The sequence below is a fragment of the Anser anser genome, assembly GCF_964211835.1.
Source record: "Anser anser genome assembly, chromosome: 2".
Lineage (NCBI taxonomy): Eukaryota > Metazoa > Chordata > Aves > Anseriformes > Anatidae > Anser > Anser anser.
This window is the reverse complement of record NC_139721.1, coordinates 2,467,640-2,489,851: the sequence shown is the minus strand read 5'-3', so window position 1 is coordinate 2,489,851 and position 22,212 is coordinate 2,467,640. Positions and strand designations below refer to the sequence as shown.

The following is a 22,212-nucleotide window of genomic DNA, read 5'->3' as shown; positions in this document are numbered from 1 at the left end:
TGTTCTGCTTTGAAATAAGTGAAGTGATGAAGCCCCTATGGCTTCCTCAGGGGAAGAGTTTTCCACAGTCTTATTTGATCTCTTGCGCCAGACTAAACATTCCCTTTCTCATTTCCCTGCCCACCTCCCCCATTATTTCCACATAAATAATCCCTCTTTATCTCTGGTGTTTCATTTGCAGGGATTCATGTAATAAGCACAGCTTTATGCTGGGTTTCCTTGAAAGCTAAGCACTGTGGCCTCATTTCCAACCTCCTTAAGTGATTTGCAGAGCAGGGGAGACTGGAGCTGGTCCTAAATGTTTCTCTGAACCAGGCCTCGATACCTTTGTTTGCTGGGACAGAGGGCACTTGTGAACCTTACAGAAATAGATGACAGCTTTGGACACTCAGCAGCTTTGAAAATCACACCACTTTTGGGGTACTCAAAAATGAGTGATCTTAGCAACGTTTTCAATGGTGGTGGGACATACTGACCTGACCTTGAACTGTCTGTGCTTTGAGATCTTCATCAAAGTAATAAAGTTAAGGTAGGAAGAGGACAAGCAGCTGGGAAAATACCAGAAACCATCTTGGTCAGATCAGGGGTTTCTCAGCCCAATATTCTCTCATTAGTGGTGGCATCCAAGAGAAAAGAGTGGAACAGGACAAGCATACAGCATCAATCCAGCCTTCAGCAAGGTGCAGCCCAGACACCTTCTGAGCAGGAGCTGCCATCTTTGCATCTCATAGCTATTGGTGGGTTTCTCTTTTATGCATTTCCCCATCTGCTTTTTGTACTTGTAAAAATATTGGTGCCTTTTACATGCTGTGACAAGGCATTGCAGAGCTTGACAATACTCTGCTTGGAGAATTATGTCCTCCATTGGTTTTGCACTTGCCTTCTGCTAATTTCATTTGACGCCCATCAGCTTCTGTATTGGAAAAGAGAGCAAACAACTGTTCCCTAGTCATCTTGTCTCGGTCGCTCACAAATATTGCATAATCGTCATTCTCCTGCTCCCATCCATCTCCCTATTGTGGGGGAAAGTCCTGATGTATGGTTATAGTGAAGCTATTAAATGCCTTTGGTCATCTCTCTTGACCTTTATGGTGTTCACGGTTAGACCTTGTCATGATCCACTAGTTGGACCTACATAACAAAACCAGCATGATTGTTTGCTCCAGGTAAAAGTTGGGCCCTTCCCCTCAGGATACAATAAAAAGTTGTTGTTGATATAGAGTTTGTTAAACACACACAGCATGGAAAAGATGATCCTAGCTGTGCAGATCAATGTCCCTGTCTCAGATCTTCCCTATCCTACTCGCTGGCTAATCCATCTTGAGGTTTGTGGTGCTTCTTACATGAATCTGCCTTGATCTCTCCTTATACTTGTCCTGAGCACCCCAGAGAAAGTTTCATGTGATTCCCAAACGCTTGTCCCCACATTCTCTTTTCCCTATAGGACAATAAGTCCTATAGACCTTTAGAAAATGAACAGTGTCTTTCGTGATGACTCACCTTAGTAGGTTTCACACCAGGGACTGATCCTGGACCCTTGGAGGCTAACACCTTGTTCACAGCCTGTTCAATGCTGCCCATTTTCAACCAGTATGTTACCAGGGTGCTTCTGCCTGTCATGGCTCACTGTTCATCACTGGGCCTTTATGTTTAATTAAATTAACACTTAGACAGATAACCTAGCAGAGCTCATGATACACAGTGTGGATGGTGGGCAGAATAAGGTACAGCCTTATTATTTCTTTTTTTTTTTTTCTCACTAGATCATCAATTGGGGAGGTGGTTGTGGCTTTTTTTTGTTGTTGTTTGTTTGTTTGTTTTGCTTTGTGTTTTTTTTTGTTTGTTTTTTTTTCCTCAGAGCCTTGGGATTTGAAAAAAAAAAAAAAAGAAGGCTGTACAGGAGAGCTGGAATGAATGATTTTGATTTCTATGGAATTTAGGTGGTTTGTTTATGATATTAGTGTGCACAATCTGCAAAAGGGCAAAGTGTTATTTGGGGTTTATTTTTGAAAGGGAAGAGAATGAACGACTGGAGCAACTCACTTGTGCTGCCACAGGCTCTTCAGGCTCTTATCACATGGAGCATCAGAAGGGGACATCTTTCTGAAAGAGGTTTTTTCCTGGCTCGCACAGAAGTTACAAACTGAAAGCATGGCTCTCCAGGGAAAGCTCACTGCTTTGTGTAATAGCAGGCTGTCTTCAAAACAGTCCCTTCTGAACTTTTTTTTTCCTCAACATAGTAAGAAAAGGCAGCTATAAACCCCTATGGAGCATCTCTTTCTCTCTTTCCATTGTATAACAAGTTTAGATAAGACACCAAACTTTCAGATGCTATAAAACAATCTTGCTCTTAATCTCCTTTTAGCATACTTCCCCCGTTTGGATAAGAAATAGCATTTCTTCACTCATTTGCAAACTGCTGATGATTCCCAAGCCTTCAGATACTGTGATATGAAGTTCACTATAAATATTTCCAGATATAAGACACAGAACTGTGATGGCTTTATGTAGTCCTAGCATGTTTTTTCAAGTACAAGATGTCCTGGCCTGCAGAGTCTGAGAGAGAGCTGCCAACCAGAAGTGTCTGCAGCTGGGGTCAGTGGGAGGCTAAATCCAAAACAAAATTGGAGATGGATGTAATGTGCCTGCAAAGACCATTTTGCTGTGCTCTATTGATTGTTTTGTGTTGATTCCTTAGGGTTTTGTTGTTGGTGGTTTTGTTTTTTTCTGTTGTCACTGGTGTCTAATTTAAGGAATTGCTGTTAAATTTAAAGGCATGATTGACTGACTGGCATCTGAGACACATCACAGCTGTCAGCTGCAAAGATAAACTCCGGATTGGGATGCAAATCTTCCCAAAGATCAAGGGTGTTTGGACTAGACTTCTAAGTGGAGCTCTCTCAGTTAATTTGTAGTAAGACCTATTCTTCCGGCATCTCCACTTAAGATTCAGAACAAGAAATACCAAATATGAGCTTGAAAGTTGAGTCTGACCATCCTGAAAGTTTCTCCATTTAACTGTGGAGAATTAGAATGCATTTGGTCAGCCTAGCATGAAAAGTAATTTGTTTTAGTACGTGATCATGATAAGAACTGACTGAGGAGGATCAAAAAGCTCTTTAGAAACTGGATTAAAAGCCGCCCCGAATGACAGTCTCCACAGCACTCAGAACAGTCCCAAGAGCAGCAGCTTCACATGCAGCACGAGACTCATGTGAGGGGCTAGGAGAAATGAAAAATAAAAGCCATACCTTGCTATAGGATTGAGGTGATAGCTCCTGGTTGTGGTGGGAGCCTCTGGAGCTGGAGGTTTGAGCCACACTTTACTCCAGTTAAAGAGAATAAAAGAGCAGGAAGGCCTATAGGCCTGCAAGGCTACAGCTGAGAAAAACTTTGTTAAGTAGGAATGGGGTGGGTATATGACCTTCAGAGGAACCAGTGCCTTTGAAAAGCAAAATCCTTCATAAAGCAGTTGCAGCAGACTCATTATTTCTGGATTAAGGACAGATGGCAACTCAACCCGCATCGATCAGCAGGGTGCAGCAGTTTGTTGAGAGCTGATGAAACAAGACTCCGGGGGAAAAGGGCCTATCTGCAAAAGGTCCCATTAGCTTCAGTGGGATTCTGCATTGTATTTCACCTCTTACTTGCTTTTTGGCATCAGTGAGGTCTCCTTCAAGCCCACATTTGAAATTTAAGAAGGGTCAGAGCAGGGAAGTTGTGTGGAAGCCAGGTGGGGATGAGTCTGTCCTAGAAGATGGGGAGTCCATGCAGGTCCATGCCCCTCTCTGCAGCTCAAGTCACTCCTGATGAATTGAGCTATAGGATATGTATGAAGCCACTGCTGCGACAAAATCTGGCCTGTTTCTCTTCTGTGGCACCTGCAGTGGACCAAGAGCATTTCTGTTTTCCACAGCTCAGCTGTTCCACAGCAATGGTAACTCATTGACTTGCCATTATGCAGCCACACCATTACACCAGCCAGATGCAGTGGGCAGAAGAGCTGAATGCTTTTCTCTTGACACAGCATTTTTTTCCCCCTCAGAGGTGGGATGGGTATAACTTCATATAATAGGCCCTTAACTGCTTCTTTACAACACCACTAAAAAAGACAAATCACTTGAAACAGCAAATGACTAGACCCAGGAAAAGAAAGGAGATTTCAAAAGGTTTATCTGACAGCCAATAAACAGGATAAATAACATGCAGTATTTCATTTGTCAGGACCATGGGACAACCTGCTGATAAAAAAGGACTACACCATAAAGTGGGGAATACCTTTGTCTTGGCTGTAAATGACTGTGTTGATTTAATAAGTACACTGGTAGTTCTACTCTAGCTTCTCTTTAGTACTCACAAATGGGATGGAAACTGAGGAAGAAGGAGAGAAAGGAAGTTATCTGTCCTCAGCCTCATAAAGAGATTTCATTCTGGTTAAGGGTTTGAAATCATGATGGCTTCTATCTCATATTGACTGGTTCACCAATAGTAGTTGATAAGCAGAGTATGAACAAGTCAAAGATAGGACCCTAAACTCTCCCACGCTCTTTCCTCCAGTGAGACTGGGCAGTATCTATTTCTATATATATTTTAGGGTATTAATGTCTTCATAATAGATTACCTCCTGAAAGGTAACTTGTTTGAATATCATTGTTGAGCTAAGGACCCCATGACAGAGATGCAGTTTGTATAACTAGTCTGTGTTGTGCCTACAAACACAATAGAAATTAACCTTCTAACACACTGCAGCACATGTATTTTAACTTAAAAAGTATCCCAAAAAATATAGAAAATAAAGGATTTTGTGAAGCAGGGAATCTGCAAGGGAGGGAGAGTAAAGAAAGACATTCTTAACAGGGCAAGCAAGGAGTTTATTAGCTCTTAAATGTGTCCGGTTACAGATGTCCTATCGATTAGCTCAACCAAGGCATCAGGATATTTGCCATTACGCCAATGGCTTCTCTTGCAACAGAAACACAATCTATCTCCTGTCAGGAAACAGGAGACACAAGTCTCTTTCCCTGCACTGCTTAGAAACAGAACTAGCAGAGAAAGTAACTTTCAAGTGAAAGACCATCTCCTTCAAGGACGAATATTTATTGTGTGCAAATAACATCCCATCCTCCCCACTGCTTCCAAGATCTCTGAAACACTTGCTGGAAGGGTCACCAGCCTGTGTTTCCATCCTGAACTATTTTCCCATATTATTCTCATTATTAAGTATCTATACCACTGCATTTAGCACCCTGTTTGTTCTCTCTCTGTCTTGGTAGCAAAAGTTTGGGCCCCATTCAGTTGGTGTTAGTACAGGATCTCTGTTTTGAGAGGAGGAACAAAACTGCAAGAGGCAGGAGGAAACCTTCCAAGTCCACCCAAGATAATGGAAAGATGTTCCTTAGCACTACAAAACAAAACAAACAAACAAAAAGACCATAAAATGTAACAATTCATAGTAAAAATTAAAGTATGGTCTGATGAAGACAATGCACCCTTCTCTGCAGTACAAGAACAATAGAACAATATTTTGGGGAGTTCATTGAGACTGATGAGAAAGCCTGCTCCAGTCCCAGCTGGAAGTCCTGGTTTGCCTCTGAGTGCTAACACAGTAGGAGCCCTTGTGACACCATGATCGGAGACGTGGGAGAATTATCTTACAGAGCAAAAATCAGGAGCATGAAATGTGCAGGATTCAATGATAATGGTTTGTGAGGAGTACATCACTCCATGGACAGGCTTAGGAATGGTATAAAAGAGTCTAGGAGGACATCGTTTTGCAGTGCAATGAGGAAAGTGCTGACAGTGCTGGGAGTGATGATTTATCTCATTCTTCATGAAATGAATCAATACTTGGCCCTACTGTGTCTTTATTCAGTGGCAGTGGATGAGTCTCTGCCTGTCCCTGTGCAAGGGGGTGGTGGTAATTCCCCACATTCTCCCCTGTTACCTAGATGGACTGTTGAGAACCCACTTTGTTTCAAGACAGAGCTGTTCTCCTGCCCAGTATGTGTAGGAAGCAGTGGAACACACAGCTCAAAGGGTAGCTGCAATTTCCATTGCCTCATAAATAGCAAGACAGGAAGGCTGGGCCAGCTGAAGTGAAGTATTTGCAACTCCGGAGGCATTGACTCCTGGTGAAAAATTAAAATAAAATAAAATAAAATAAAATAAAATAAAATAAAATAAATAAAATAAAATAAATAAAATAAAATAGTTATTTTATTTTTATTTTTTAAAAAGCAGCATTTTTATTTCTCACAGTGTTTTCTCTGTTCAAAAAAAGTGCCTCTATAGTTCTTTATCTTTACTTGTACCTGAGCACGGCATACCTGAAGCCATGCTGAAGCATGAACTGGAAGCATCTCCAAGGGTAGCTTTGGGTAATGAGAGAATGCTCAGCAGGAAAAGCAGCCATCTGAGAGCATCCACCTCTTGGATGAAGGGCCACCTCTGCTTCTCCCCATGGGGCAGGCAAACGATGGAGCGGAAACGGTCACCAGCTGTTAGAGCAGGGGCCATTTACAGAGCATATTCTGGCTTGCTGGATATGGGTGATGAGGAGTGAACAGATCACTGAGGGATATGACAGCTTATCTGTCACTTGAAGTGCTAGATTGATCCCCTGCTGTCTTTTTACAGCACAAAACTAAGCCTTGATGGGCTCCCTGCAGGTGCCCTGCTGCAAGGCTTCAGCCCGTGTGAGGCAGACCAGTTTTAGTCCTCACGGTCTGTTCTGCTGCTGATGGTTTTGGACACCCCATCAGGGCCAGAGGTCCTCTGTAACAACCTGGCATGGCACAGGGTGCAGACAACTGCAGAGGCTTGGCATTTCCGTTTTGCAGGTGGCAGGGCCATCCCTTCATGAGGGGCTCCATCAGCCTGCAGGGCTGCAGCTGGTAGTACAAGAGGAAATCTGCATGTTGCTGACGTTGGTGTTGGGAAGGGGACACAAAAATCACCTTCACCTTCTTGGGAAGCTCCCAGATTACTTCCCATGGGTGCTGCAAGGAAACTGGTGGGGAATATCATTCCCCAAATGAAAGCGGTCCCAAGGAGCCGTACATCTCTGTCTGCCACGAGTGGTTGGTGATATCTGCAGTTTGGGGCAAAGGATGATCCTTTTGGTGTCAAGGGGGAGTGGGAAGTAAGACCACTAGACCTTCCCAGCTCCGTTGTGCTCTCTCCACACAGGAACATGTGTTTGTGTGGTGGGAGAGGGAGGAGAGACAACCTCATCTATGATGGATGTGTACCTTGGAGTGGTTTTCACAATTGGATTCTGGGGTCAGGATCCAACAGGCAACAAAACAGGGAGAGGGTCTTTCCAGAGGAAGGGACCCCTTTGCAACAGCAAGCACAGCAAGAGCTGGACTAGTTAGTAATGGGGCAGGGTTTCAGGAAGGTGAAGTACCTGTGTAGAGATGAGGAATGGTTGAAGAGAAGTCAATGAAAAGGCAACGCTTCTCCCTTCCTCTCCCATCTCTTGACTCTCTGCACCCTCCTGTGGCGTCTTCCTATCACATTCAAAGACATCCTGCTCTGGGGCCTTGGCAGTGGCTGTGTTGTAGGGTCTATAGGTCTGTTTTTGTCTCCCCTCTCGGAACACAGAAGCTGACAGGGCTTTTCTGGATTTCGCCCAGGTGGTTGGAACTCGTGGTCGGCTTGGGGCGACTGCACCAAGGACTGCGGGGGAGGCCTGCAGACCCGCATGCGCTCCTGCAAGCCCCTTCCCAACGAAGGCCTTGCCTGCGAGGGAGTCCTGGAGGAAGGACGGCTGTGCAATAGGAAGGCGTGCAATAGTAAGTGGAGGCATGTTCCCCTGCACATGCGCGAGCGGCTCGCCCTTCTCAGGAGGATTCCCCCAACCCCGTGGCCGTAATTAATGAAAGAAGCACAGCAAAACTGCTGAAGGGCCGTGGTGGAGCAGCAGGCCCGAGGGAGCATGAGACTTCAGCTGTGCATGGCCTTGCCCTTCCCTGCTTGTCTTGTGGCCACGCGTGCACATGCACACATGCTGACACACGTCTTGCAACACATGTGTCTGCAGATCCAGACCCCTGCCCCACAGAATAGGGGTCCATAATAGGTATCCATAAGCAGGCCTACATCAGGTATTCATGGGCTTGTACAAAATACACACCCTAAAGGCATTTCTTTGACAGTTGGCCTCCGGATCTTCTCTTCCAAACAACTAAAGCATGCAGCGAAGAGAGGTGCTAATCTTGCTTCTTTCATTTCTCTTTGGCTTACTTCGCTTTCCCAGTCAAGTGCAATGTTGTTTTCCTTCACAAAATGACAGCCTACAGCACTAAGACATGGAGAAAAGTCTGGCCACTAGAGAGGTTTGGACAAAACAAAGGCCCTGAGCAAGACAAAGACTCTGCAAGACAGAGGCTCTGCAGCCTCTTTCCAGGTCCTCTTCTCCAGAAGGCAAGGGACAGATTGCCAGTGCCAGTCAGCAGGACAATATTGATGGGTCCAGCTGGTGACCTGTGGCACTTTCATTCCCTTGCTTCTTTTGCATTAGCTGAAGGGAGAGAGGATAGAGGGGAAAAACAAAAGCAGAAGAATCTCAGCCCAGCAAGTGCTGGCAAATGTCTGATTATAATTATTTTCTGCTTTGTATTTCACATTTATAGTAGAGAATGTTTGGATAACTCCTCCAGCTAGGCAAATAACTGGGGAAAGTTCAGTTGCCTTCAAAGGCAGGGAAGCATCTCTTGAAAAAGGGGAAGTTCAAATAGAGGGACATAAATATATTCCTCTAATAAGGGCTAAAATGATTTCATGCATTTTTTACCACTTCTATAAATTTAAATCTTGTTGCAATTAGGCTTTTTTTTTTTTTTTTAATGAAACCTTCTAGTATATTGAACTTCATCTCCTTGACTCACTGTTGTTAATTTCCTTCGGAGATTCGCCCACACTAGGGGAATTTAACTGATATCCCCCACGTTTGTTGGTGACTTTGGAGCTGTAATGAAGCTGGGGCTTGGGGTGGTGAGGGTGAGAGTGCATCCATCCATGGTCAGGGACCTGGAAGTTAGACCTGAGGGGAGTGACCAACTCTAGGACCTGAGTGCATCTGAATGGAGCTGGAGGAAGGGCCACACAGGTTTTGGTGGACATGGCTCTGAATTCCTGAACGTCTGGAGTTATAGATAGCATTGTAGGGGGGTTGTATAGCTCTGTCCATTCCTGGGATGTGACAGCACATAGGACAAGAGGCAAAAAATACTCCTTAGAGTCCCCTTCCCATGCTGGATAAATGAGAGAGGGACCCAGCTTTTGCAAATTCTCTTTGCAGCCCATCCATCCCCAGCCCTGATCATCTTCACAGCCATCCACGGGACTTGTTTGATTCCTTCACATCCCTCTTGAACTGGAGCACCCCAGACTGGACACACTTTTCCAGGTCCAGCCCCACCAACACTGAACAAGTAACATCATGCTTTCCCTTGATCTGCCCCAGCCTTCGCTCTTCTTCGTGCTAGATCTCCTGAAGTTGCTGCAGCAAGGAGGGATGAAGGGGGATGGTTGACAGCCAGGGAGCCTGGAAGCCTGGGCTGGGCTTCCAGCTCCACTCATTGCAGGGAGCAGAGCAGTGAAGGATGAATCACTATTCACTCACTATTTATTTACTCACTTTTCTAGAGTGCAACTCTAAGCAAAGCTGATACTAAGCACGGAAAAGGCTGATTGTGCCCCAGGGGGTTGTGAATCAATAAATTATTCCACTTGCCTCCCAGTCCTCTTCCCATTACCCACCCAGTCAACTCCTGCTCCAGTTAAAGTGTGGTTTGTTCAACAGAGCTTGTTTGGGAAGAAAGGATCTTGAGCTAAGTGGAAAGCCATAGTTTGGAAAGACATCCACAGAAGGAGGCAGCACAGATTGATTTATCCCTTCAAAATAAATAATTTAATTCTGGTTAATTTTCCCAAGTGTCTCTTTGTAGACAAACTGCTGAGCCCCATTGCGATGCTTTCACGCTGGAAAGCTGGAAAGCATTTGAAGGAAAATGTGAACAATTACTCTTCCAAATGACTTGCCCATGCACATCTTGATCTCTACGTCTTACGTCAGGATAAACCTGCATCTCTCCACATCTACCCCAGCTCTGAACTTGCTCCTCAGAGAATCTGTCCCTTGTTACCTTTGGAGCTATGCTTAAGAGAGGTACAACTTAAACTCTTTAAAATCCCAAAATACAAGGCGACCCAGGAATGGCTTTTGCATTTTTATACTTACCCTTTTCTTCTCTTTGCTGTGATCTGTACCAAAACCCAGGATTTAGAGGTAGATTAGAAATCCTTCTGTTTTAAATGTGTCATTGTTATTCTCTTACTGACTTTTGCTCACAGATTTCTTAGGAATGAGTAGGATGTTCATTCTTCCACTTGAACTGTTATTTTCCTAAGTGTTCATTATATGTTGCAGCTAACTACATTTTAATTCCTTTTCTGAAACATTATTTTTTTAAAAAGAACTGGACAGAAGTATATCTTTATAGTGAATTGTGCAGCATTTCAATACTTTGTAATAACACCTGGCTAGCTCTCCAGATAAAGTGGAGTGGCTGACACCTGAATTTTCTAGTAGAAAATAAACAAACACAAAATGTTTGTTTCCTTGAACAAACAGCCATCAGTAATCCTGATAAAGCAGCAAAGCAAAATAGGGATGAGTGCTTTGATATTTTTTGCCTTGTGGTGGGGACCATAAAAAATTGCTGAAGGAAAGTAATCCCACCATTAAAAAGTGAAATCAGCTGCTGACCGAGCAAGTTATATTGGAATAAGACAGAAATTACCACTGCCTTCAACACAAGCGCAGACCCATCTCTTTTTAGCTTCTCCTTCCTTGTTCCTGCCAAAGTGGCTTGTAAACTGGTGGCTGATTAGCAGAAGTGTTTTAGCTTGTTGTTTGGATTTCCAGCAGCCAGAAGAGGTCTTTGATATGACATTGGGAGCAAGTTCGCAATGGGAAAAACCTTGCATGATCCACTGAACTCCCTGGAGCTTTTAGATGAATGCTTGCAAAGGATCTACAAAGGTTTCATTGGTTTCTTTTCTTTTGCCTGGCCATGGCAAATGTGCTAGAGAGATCCAACCCTTCTCATCATCATGTTGCCAGCCTTCCTCTTCCAGAGCTACCTTCAAGCAGGCCCCAGTATGCAGTGATGGGAATGGTGGTTCTGCACATGCTGGCTGGAGACTGTAGTGCTGTTACAAATCACTGCACGGGCACAGCTGAATGGCTCCACAGGTGACACTTCTGTGTGGGCTTAATCTTTTCCCACTTGCGTGGGCCACTGTCTCTTGCCTGATGATCCTCATCTGGCTAAATTCCCCCAGGGAAACACACTCAAGCCCAATGGCATGGGAGTCAGGTAAATTATTTCCATGAAAAATAAATATTTCGGTAAAATCCTGAAAGAAAGCTGTAATGAACGCTCAACCCACAGTGGAAAGGAAACTTTGGTAACAGCAGCTTAACTCAGGCAGAGTCATTTTTCATGGCAGACCTTCATCTCAAGAGGCATAATCTGAAGGAGAAAATTCAGTGTTTGTTGTAGCTCTGATTTTTCCTTGCTAGAAGCAGAGGACCTGGTGATATCCTCCTCCCTGGTAGAGACAGGAGAGATTTCCTCCATCTGTTGGACTTGGCCAGGAGCTGCTGTTTTATTGAGGGGGGAAATAAGCCAACCAAACGGCAAATGCTTGCAAATGAGCTTCTGAGTCCCAGCTCTTTTGGATGAAAGGGGCAACCCACTATGCTTTCGTGCTAAAATCTGTGATTGCTGGTGACCTGGAATGCAGAGAGTCCTGGAGAAGAAACTGACTGGACAACACAGCAGGAGAACATCCAGGCCAGAGGAAGGATGTCATGGGCCTGCCCCTGGCACTGGAGTTTAGCAGTACTGAAGAAATACAAGAACCATCAGAGATGAAGGGAGCCTGCATTAATTCCTGGGGAACAAAGATCTCAGAGGAGCCTGCTGAAACCCTGCCGTCCCATCTGGCAGAGGTAACGCGAAGCTGTCTCTGACATTTTCATAAATGATGCAGATTGGGCACTTATGTCTCCCCTAGCCTGGGAGAGGAGTGCTTGCATTCTGCCCTCAGTCACAGCAGTGTGGAACCAGTCCAGTCCCATCAGCTCGTGCTGATTTCCAGCATCTAGCATGATAAGGATCCGTCTCTTCAGCTGTACAACTGTTAGTCGTGTGAAGAAACACGTGTTCACCATTTATGTGGATGAATGTCTGTTTGTTCTATGACGCCCCTGGATTTCATTTAAAATAGCATTTTTGCTGCAGCCACAGAGCTGAAATATCCTGAGAGCATCTCTGCTCCCCACAGGCCAGGCTACAATTCAAGTCAAGCTGGAAGAGCACCTTGTCTTATACGTGCAAGCTGCTGCTTGCAGCGACTTCGTTGTGTTCCCCCTTTTAATGGCGCTTCAGACATCTCATACCTGGGAGTCAAGCATCTCACTCACTGACTTTTTTGTATGTCTCAGATGTTCAGACTGGGCCATTTGGGCCATTCTGTTAGCTGACACAGTTGTCGTATATTCAGTGGCCTCCAAAATGACTCTTCTACACCCACTGAGGAGCTGGTCCTAGTTGTTAGGGGTATTAATGCTTCTGCCCTTCTCAGTTTTGCTCCATGCTAGATGTCCCAGAAGCTCTGTAGCCAACACCTTCTACTTTGGCTTCCCCTTTGGTTTCACTGCACTGAGATACATTTACCCCATTTCAATGTGGGTTTTTTTAATCATTCTTTTCTACCCTTTGCTTGGATCCATCCTTTCCTTCCCACCATCTCAGCTTACCTCAACAATATTCAAGATCCCATCATTTTCTTTCTATTTGGGGGACAAATAGAGGTAAGACTGTGGGGCTCTGCTAAGACACTCTTGGATGTTCAAGACTTGGCTCACAATGACACAAAGTCTCTGCGTTAAGTGTTTTTTTGTTTGTTTGTTTGTTTTTCCCTCAGCTGTGCTGCAAGATGCTGCCTGACACGTTACATATTCTCATCAGCAGTGTTGGTCACTAGCTTCGTCTTCCCACTACTGGCAGCATTGTAGGAGCATCCTCCCAAGCCACATCATCTTAGCTATGTTCTTCCAAAGTCTCATCTGCTTGCCTCCTGCTTGCAATTGCAAATTCTCTTGGCTGCCCCAAGGGCATTATTTCTCTGTCTCTCCTGTAGACTTCTCCAAGGTGCTGGGTATCTCCACAGTGTGCCATTCCTGTGTTATTTGTACAGCTGGGATGTAAATCACATCTAGGTTTTCCATTCATCTTGGCATTGCTCCTCTCCACTGACGCAGCTGCAGGAAGCAAATTTTTGAGATCTGACCAGTTCCCTACTGCCTTTATTCTGTGGCCCCATAAAGTTCAGGTGCATAAACCCCACAGCAAAGCATCACTTGCCCCAATTTTACCTTGTGCATGAAAGACCTGGCATCTCCCTGCCTCCTTCAGAATCACAGCTGAGTTTTGCATTTATTGGAGGTAACTATCCAAGTCAAATCTAAGCCGTGCTCTGTGCTAAATGGGGCTTGACCTGCTTCTTTCCAACACCATTTCCAAACGGCAGGCATCCTGCCTGCTGCAGCAGAGCCACCCCAGCTTGGCCTGGAGGCAGTCTTTGCTGGAGGAAGCTTGGGGCGAGCTGTCAGGGTGATGTGTTCAGCCACTGGACCTGATCGCCTTTAATTAGGAAGAGCAATAACAGCGCAGGCTTGTCATTTCTGAAGGAAGTCATGCCGTTCTCTGAGTCCAGGATCAGTAGTAAGGAAACATCAATAACACAGAGCCCTAAGAGCTGGTGGGAGGAGGGCCAGAGTTGCTTTTAATTTTATTTTGCTCTTTTATCTTTTCTTCCTTTCTCCCTGTCTCCCTATCCATCTATCCATGCATACTCACTGGCCACTTCTGAGACATGCAGTCCCATGTTTCCCTGTCACCTTCCTTTCTGTAGGCAGCTGACAAATCCATCCAAACCCCACATCTGCCCTTTGCTGCCCACCCCCTTTCTCTTCCCAGCCTAAATGAGTCTCTGGGAAGTCTCTGAGATTTACAGCAGGTAGAGATTTTGTGGGTCCTTCTAGTTTTAGATGCTTTCATGCAGAGGACTTAAATCAGAGCAGACTAAGGTGTGGGGGTATAGTCAGAAATGGGTGGAAGGGTGGTGGGAATGGATCAGTGTCTGGGATGTGTCCTGTATCTCAGAGAGCATGGAAATAATTTAACCTGTCCCCTGAACAAATTCAGGACGCTGGGTATAGTTAGAGGTTGGCATTTTTGTGAACAGAATCTCACATATGGAGGTCTTATGACTTTGTAGTGATTAAAGATTGAGATTTGGGCCCTTCCTATTCTAGAAAAGAGCCAAAAAAGAAAAAAAAATTTAAAAAAAATTAAAAAAAAAAGATTGCTTGCAAATATCAGGGTGTTTGCAGTCCTGATGTCCAGCTATTGCTACCCTGCTGCTGACGACAGCCGGCAAGGGACTGCCCCATCCTGTCCCCTCCAGCCAGCAGCCTGCAACCAGTGAGTGCTGGGTGCTGGAAAGATTTGGAGGTGGTGGTGTGATCAGTCCCTTGGTTTCTTAGGCCCTGCTTTGAAGTGGCAGTAATGGGAATAACATAATTTCACAAACTAGATGTGCGTCTTCTGTGAACCAAGCTGCTGAATATAAAGTCTGGCTCCTGGCAGGAACTCTGAATCATTCCTCTCCCTCCTCTGCTTTCCCTTTTTGGAAGACAGCAAAGACTCCTGCCACCACGCTGAAGCTTCATTAACCTTTATTAATTTTCCCAGGGTTCCAGGATCAAATTCGTCACCATTTCATCTCCTTGCAGCTTGTATGTCTTGAAAAGGTGTCTAACTGTTTTACCTCCTTGGGAAAAAATAAAAAAGACCCTCTGTCTGGTACCTGCTGTTTGGAAACAAACTGGTTGCCAGATCACAGATTACTTGGATTCAGTTCTGCTCTCTGTTATTCTGTGTGACTCCAGTGGAGTCAGCTGAGCTCTCCTGATTTACAGCGGGCAGGTCTGGTGGGTGGAATTTGGTTGCTGTTGCTTGCTTGCTTGTCTGTTTACTAGGGAGGGCACGTGTCTGTGTAAATCAGGGTTGCCACATGCCCAAAATCTAGGAGAACATGAGTCAAATTTGAGTTTCCTCTTTAGCAAGGAATCCCACATGGGATGCAAATGCAAAGCTGGCAGCAGTGTGGGTTTGGAAGGAAGAAGGGTGTTTGCTGTTCGTCAGAAGTTCAGTGCCTTTACTCCACATGATTTATCTTCTGATTTCAACACTGTGGGCTTCAGTGGGAGACCTCCACTGGCAGCTGGGTGCTATAATCAGGATCTTTGCTCTTTCACTTGAGTTGCAAAGGTGCCCAATGGAAGCTCTGTTGGTCTATAAGCCGCTGTGTTGGTCCCAGACCTTCATCTCTCCTTGTTGCTGGTGATAGGGTAGCATCAATGGAGAAGACATCCTTTTGAGCCATCCCTTTCCTTTTCACCTGCCCTCACCTGCCTGCTCTACTTAGCATGTTTCTGGATACTCTACTGAGCATTGCTAAGTAGATGTTGCTTGCAAGGCAGAGTTCCACTGAAAAATGCTGCCAATCATCACCATAGACCTCAAAGCACTGCCAGGGTTGGTGGGGTTCACTGTCAGCACATCTGAAAAGGCTAAACACAAGTGCAACGAAGAGCACAGACACCTCAGCAATTAACCATAGTTAGTTAAACACCAGGCACAAGGGATCATATTCTGCATGGTCCCAGGTGTCGCTGTGAAACAAGGGGTTGACCTGCCAGCCAGAACAAGTCTTGGAGGCTGGCTTGGTGCTACAGCCCCTGGGGACTGCTGGTGGCCAAGGGTGCCGGGGTTGGAAAGCAGGTGGTGGTGTCAACCAAACATTGCAGGTCGCTGTTGTTTATACGTGTAACCTTTGTAGTGAAAGATCTTGCAGAGTGAACCAAGGTGTATTTACATGACCCATTACCTTGCCATAGCCAATGGACGCTATAATTCCAGAAGCCAATCGCTGAGGTCCACAGATAACAGAAAGCGAGAGGACACTGACGAACTGCAGCACTACGGGTACCCTGCACCTCAAATAGGTAAGCTCTGACCTCCCACGACAGCCTCTGGAGCTGGCACCCTCCTGGTCCCTGCACCCCCCGGCTGGGCTGGGCTGCCTGCATTGACTCGCTTCGCTGTTCCAATGACCCACCTAACCCACGCTTTTCCTCCCAGGTTGGTGTGGTCTCACCCTGCAAGTCACACCCTGAGCAAACAGTCGCCGTCCAGTTCGTCCCCATCCCATTGCCCCGACAGGGGATTTGTGTTGCTGCCGTTAATTAAAGAAGGCAGAAAGGGTTAGACGCAAAGCTCTAACCAGACCATGCTTCTCACAGGCTGCTTCTCATCACCCTGCCTACTTCTAAGTCGCTGCTTTGTCTGAACTATCTAAACAGCCATAGTTCATTAAGCCAAAGCTGACCTTACTGCGATACAGCCTCTTTGCTGAAGTCCATGCCATACCTTCCCATCGACCATAGGTGTGCAGGGCATAACGGGGAGAGAGCAGGGCTGCTTTCCCCTGGCACCAAGTCTTTAGTGTTGTGCAAGGACTGATAGCTTCTGCAGCAGGACCTTCCGCCCTCCTGCAATCAAAGAGGAGTGAGATTTAATAACGTCAAAGTGTGTGATGTGGGAAGGTGAGAATGAACTGGACCTGGACATGGGCCAGCTCCAATCTGGAGATGTTTTGTGCTGGTGCTTCACTGCTGCCTTTCATGGCAGGAGCTCAAAGAACCGTGGCTCCTGGGCAATGCAAGATGTGCTGACCCTGGCTGCAGGTTAAAAATCATTGTGCAGTGGGCTTGCAAACAGTTTGTGCTCTAGAAAGGTTTCAGAGGGATGATTTGAGGAGCCAGGGCTGTAACATAAGGGAGGGGGGGTTATGTTCTGGTGTATATCAGATGTGCTCCATCCAACTCAGCAGGATGTTGCCACTGTGCAGCAGCAATATCAGGAAGCAGCACCATGGTGCAGAGGATCTGGAGGTTATCAGGCACCAGCTGGGGTTGTGGGGATGGTCTGAATCTCCTTGCTACCCTGCACTGAGTCTGCTCCCTCTGTTGGTAGCAGCTCCGTGGCCTGCAGGAGCACTGGCTGCTGTCAAAAGGTTACAGGGAAGGGGGGGTGTTGGTACTGCTGCTACCTGGGGAATGGTCTAAATGTGGGGCGAAGGGCAGGAACTCCAAGGCAAGTCTTGGGATTTCCCTATTGTTCCTGCTCTACCTGGTCTCAGGTTCTTCCCTGGTGCTTTGTTCCAGCTTGTAGCCTGGCCACCAGGTTTATAACTTGGCATTTCTTCCTGTCATGCAGCTGCACCTGGGCTTGGGGAACATCTCTGTTACATCCCTGCCATCATAGCCACTGCAGCAGCAAAGCTGACCTGGGCTGAGGGGTACCCCTGGGAGCAGCCTGGGCTGGGATGTGCACCTGGGAAGCAGTGGGCTGTCCTGCAATGAGCTTGCCACACTTCTGCCACTGTCCCGGGAACACCAACTGCAGCCAGGGTGGTCAAGAAGATCGGGATGGAGGAGCTGTAAACACCACGCAGAGGATACAGCCCAGAGGGGGATGTAGGGGGAGTCTCGGGCTGGGGATACAAGCAAAACACAAGGCTTCCCTAGCAGTTAACACAGTTTGTCGAGTATAAGTGATTTCACATCCATGTAAGACCTGGCAAAACATGAAATATGAAGCCACAAGAGCGAGATCCAGCCCAGCAGGTCCCTGGCCCCATCCCGCCCATCCCAGCCCTCGCGCCGCTTCCAGGAAGGTTTTGCCAAGGGCAGGATGTGAACACGGAGGAGGCAGCACGTGGCGAGATGTCAGAGAGGCGGGACGTGCCAAAAATCAAGGGATCCTGGCGGAGGGATGACAGCCGTGTGCCGCTCAATTAATGCTGAGTGAGGAAGTGTCAGGAGGAGCTGCAGGCGCTGATGGGGACCCCGCAGCCAGCTGAGCTCTCCGTAAAGACAGATCAGTTCCTCACAGGGCTGGCCAGGTGCTGGAAAGGATCCTGGATGGCAGTGCTACAGCTCCATGGAGCAATGCCCAGCGTGTCTTCTTCTGCGACGCCATCTGGGCCCTCTCCAGCTGCAGGAGGGGTGCTGCAGGAGTGCAGAAAATCTTCTCATCCACAGTTTCGGTGGTGATCATTATTTCTGTTTCTCTTGGGAGGAGAATGGAGGGCTTTTCCTGGTGCCAAGACATTCTGAAAACCTCTCAGAACTGGGTCTGGCATGGTTTGAAATGCAGTTGTATCTCTTCAGGGCTTGAGGAGTCTGGACATAGTGTAGATTTATATAAATCCATAGCAAACCCAAAGGAGTAACCAGCACTTGGAAAATAAACTACATTATGGATTGAAAATACCAGGATTGGTGCAATGTGGGAGATGATAATTGAGATTAGCCTCTATAAATACCTGTTTGTATGGTGAAAGGGGAAAGAAAAAATACAAAGAAGGGGAAGGTGGGAGACTAGGTGGAATTTGGGTCAGAGATGCCATTCAGTCATCTAGTGACACTAACTCTTGTCTGGACACGGAGCTTACGAAACCAGAGCCAGGTCTGACTGGGGAGGTGGTGGGATGGCAAGCCATGAGCTACTGATGGAGGAAGCCACCACGTCTCTTCAGACTTCCTCTGTCCCACCTCTGACCTTGCAGAAAGACTTTTGAGCACAGACTGGCAGCCTTTAACAAGCAACAAAGCCAGCCCTCTGCTGCTGAGGGACTTTACGTTGTGGGGTCCAGTAAAGGGGGGTTGCTGAAAGGCTGATGGAGGACGTTGGCTGGTTTTCCAAACACTGCAAAGACCTCGTGTCCATGCAGCATCCAAGTGGGCTAGGTAGCAGGGATGGTTGGACTTTGTGTGACAAAGAGGGATCTTCTGGAGTCTGGGCCACCCTGGATGGCAGATGCTGAACCAAAATGTGATGGTACTAAAAGATAACATGTTGGTGGTCAACTCAGAGTATCACAAGATTATCTGACAAGTTCCTTACTAGAAAGTTAATCAAATTACCATGAAAATGCAGATCTCTGTATACCAGGAGATCTATTATATGAGAAATTTGGTGTAAGAGCATTGCTTTCTTGAAGCCCAAGGCCTGAAAACACACAGTCTCCTACAGATTCCAGAGAAAGACCAATGTTTGCAATGTTTCCCTGACTGGAACCAGTTGGGTAGATTAATGGAACAAAATGCAAAATGAAACAGTATTGAGCAACTTTGGCTTAATGAACACGGTTACATCCAGTGTCCCTCCCTTGCATGGGCAGCAAGGGAGGCAGGTGGTGCACAGATCAGAAGGGGAAAGCAAGGTCCCTTTTTCCTTGTCCCTGATCTTGTTCGTAGGAAGCCATATTATGAAAGAAGGAGCTCACAAAAATCATTAGGACAGGACAGATGAAGTAGAGAAAGCCTCATCCTTACCTTTCCCTCTTTCTGAGTCCAATGAGCAGACTGATAAGAGCCACAGATACTTGAATTCCTGCATAAAATTTAATTATGTGCAGACAACTCCCCATAAGACACTGGTGAATAAATACATCACCTCGGGGAAAAAGTCAAACATACACAGCTTTAGGGCAGGTGGGGTCGTTTTGGACAGTTTGATAGTCTCCAACCCCTACAGATCCCATCAGTTCCTATATGTACACTTAGCTGTTTTTTAACCCTGCAAGCAGGACAAGATCTCAAGCTCTGGCAGCCCACTATCTGTCTGTCTTTCATGCTCCATGTTGCAGCTGGTCAGTCTAATACAGCATCAGGTGTCCAGCTGTCTTTGGGAATGGGGTGGTGGTGCTGGACACACGTCCAAGTGCTGGGTGCAGCTCAGGCTGTGCCATGAGCACGTACAGACCCTGAAGTCATGCTGCACCAAGTGCCATAGTCCTATGTCTTTCATCCGTGGTCTGCCAGATGCATCTGGTTATGATGTGACATGGTGTGGTCTGATGATCTTAAGAACTTGTTACTACAAGGACATGCCCCTCTTTAATGCATCCTCAAAGATGTCCTCTTGGTGTTTACCTGTGCCATATGCCCGTGTGCTATACATACCAAATGTTATGTTCGAAGTTTATCATGTGTAATTGTTGGTAACCCATTAAAAATCTAAAAAACAAACAATGGAGACTTTAATTAAATGAAACAGAGCAAGCTTTTCTTTTCGTCTAGGGGAGAAAGGTATTTTCCCAAAGCTAGATTAGTGCTTATGAAAAAAAAAAAAAAAAAGGAAAATTTGTCCTTTCACACATGTTGTCCTACAACACATTCTCGTGACTTTTCTGGATGTTGTGACTTGGGAGACACTCTACTGGTTGGACCATATGGGTCCAGGGATATCAGTGATTGAGGGAATATGTCTCAGTCCTTTCCACCTCCATCGTTTTTTCAGTGGGATGCTCTTACCTGTCTTCCCAACACTGCCCCAACAGGGAAGCACTTGGTATAGGTGTACAGGAACAGTCAGATGCTCAAAGCAGATCTTCGCCACAGGTGAAGGAGACAACAAGAGAAAGCTCTGTGGGATTGCTTCAGCTGATTTTATTTTGCTATTTTATCTGTTCCCCCTCTGCCAAGAGAAGACAGGGAAAGGAGCTGGATCCTTATGCCTGCTCTGTTTATGGACATACGTACCTTCCCTATCCAACCACTGTTTCTTCCTCAGTGTCATTCCCTTTGTGTGTGTGTGTTACAACACTAAGAAGCATCCCTCCCCCCAAAAAAACCCTTCTCACCAATCCCCTTGCCCCCTACACGTAGAACACTTTCCACAAATCCCCAGATTTTTAGCTGCTGGCAAAGTGCCACTTGCAAAGCACAGCCCCAGAGATCCAGGGACGAAGGATGCCCCGTCCTCACCTTCTGCTCCAACCCCAACAGGTGACCCCGCGGCGGAGGAGTGGTCCCCGTGGAGCGTGTGTTCGACCACCTGCGGGGAGGGCTGGCAGACCAGGACCAGGTTCTGCGTGTCGTCTTCCTACAGCACTCAGTGCAGCGGTCCTCTCCGGGAGCAGAGGCAGTGCAACAACTCTGCTGTGTGCCCAGGTGGGCTGAGTGCTCCATGCACCCATGGGCAGGAGGGGAAGGGAGGCTCAGGGAGTACTGACAACCCATGACATCTCCTTCATGATACCTTCTTAGAAGGAGATTTTTTCCCCTTCTTTCCCTTTTAACACTTCTAGTCTCATAGAGAGACCCTTAATAGACCAAATCCCCATTAGATGGACACTTGTTCTGTATGTTACAGACAACTCCATGCTATTTAAATGCAATGAGCACAATATATCTGAAAGGCCTGTGCCCTTGGGGGGTGTTTCCAAGCATAAGGCAGACTGGGAAAAAGCAGTGACAGATGACACTTTCGGTTGCTAACACAAGGTACACCATTGCAAAGTCAGCATGAAAAACTCAGCTGTCGGTATGTTCATGTATTGAGCCATCCCTCTCTGCTTTTATATCTCTTCTTCCAAAATTTTGATGATAAAGCACAATCTGGGAGCCTGGATATTATTTTGAAGAACTGTGCTGTTAATTCAAGTGTGTTATTCACAACTCCTGACCAGAGACATCATTGTTCAACCCAATCTTACAAGGACAAAACCACAGAGCTGGTTCCCATGCTGAATTTTCTGCTCTAGTTATCTCTTATCATGCAAGGTGCCTGATGACAATCACAAAACATTAGGTTTAAACCTCCCTTTCTTGAGGCTGGTGGATCAGTTAACAACCAATAGAGGACTGTAAAAGTGACTGCATGACTGCATTTTTTTTTTTCTGAAGCATTAGAGATTTTGTGTTAGCTTCTCCAGATAAAGCTGGAAGGGTGAAGTCCTGAAGTCCCTTAAGAGAGATCAGTACATCCTTGTAACATTTGGCCTCCAGAGATTACAGTGACTAACCTTCCATAAATAAACTGGCCAGATTAGATTAGATTATCTTGGAGAAGATTATGTTAATATAGATTAGGAGGCTTTAGAAGTCTAATTCTTGGAGTTGTCGGTGATGGTCTGAGCAGTGTTGGAGCATTGCTGCACATCCCACTTCTATCCTGTTCCTCCAAGCCTCCTGAGCTTTGTCCCTGCAGTGTCACT

The 22,212-nt window shown here is 46.1% G+C and overlaps 1 protein-coding gene across 4 annotated transcripts in view; it reads left to right on the top strand.

Annotated features, from left to right (window-relative positions):
- The window catches only part of ADGRB1 (adhesion G protein-coupled receptor B1), a 259,845-nt gene that overhangs the window by 104,118 nt on the left and 133,515 nt on the right, over positions 1-22,212 (top strand). For 3 of the 4 annotated variants that reach the window (XM_083825567.1, XM_083825568.1, XM_083825566.1), the window contains exons 3-5: positions 7,638-7,796; positions 16,043-16,150; positions 21,002-21,166. In XM_083825567.1, the coding sequence (XP_083681693.1) occupies positions 7,638-7,796; positions 16,043-16,150; positions 21,002-21,166 (432 nt within the window). The remainder of the gene's footprint in view (positions 1-7,637; positions 7,797-16,042; positions 16,151-21,001; positions 21,167-22,212) is intronic. The other variant, XM_083825569.1, reaches the window with a different exon arrangement.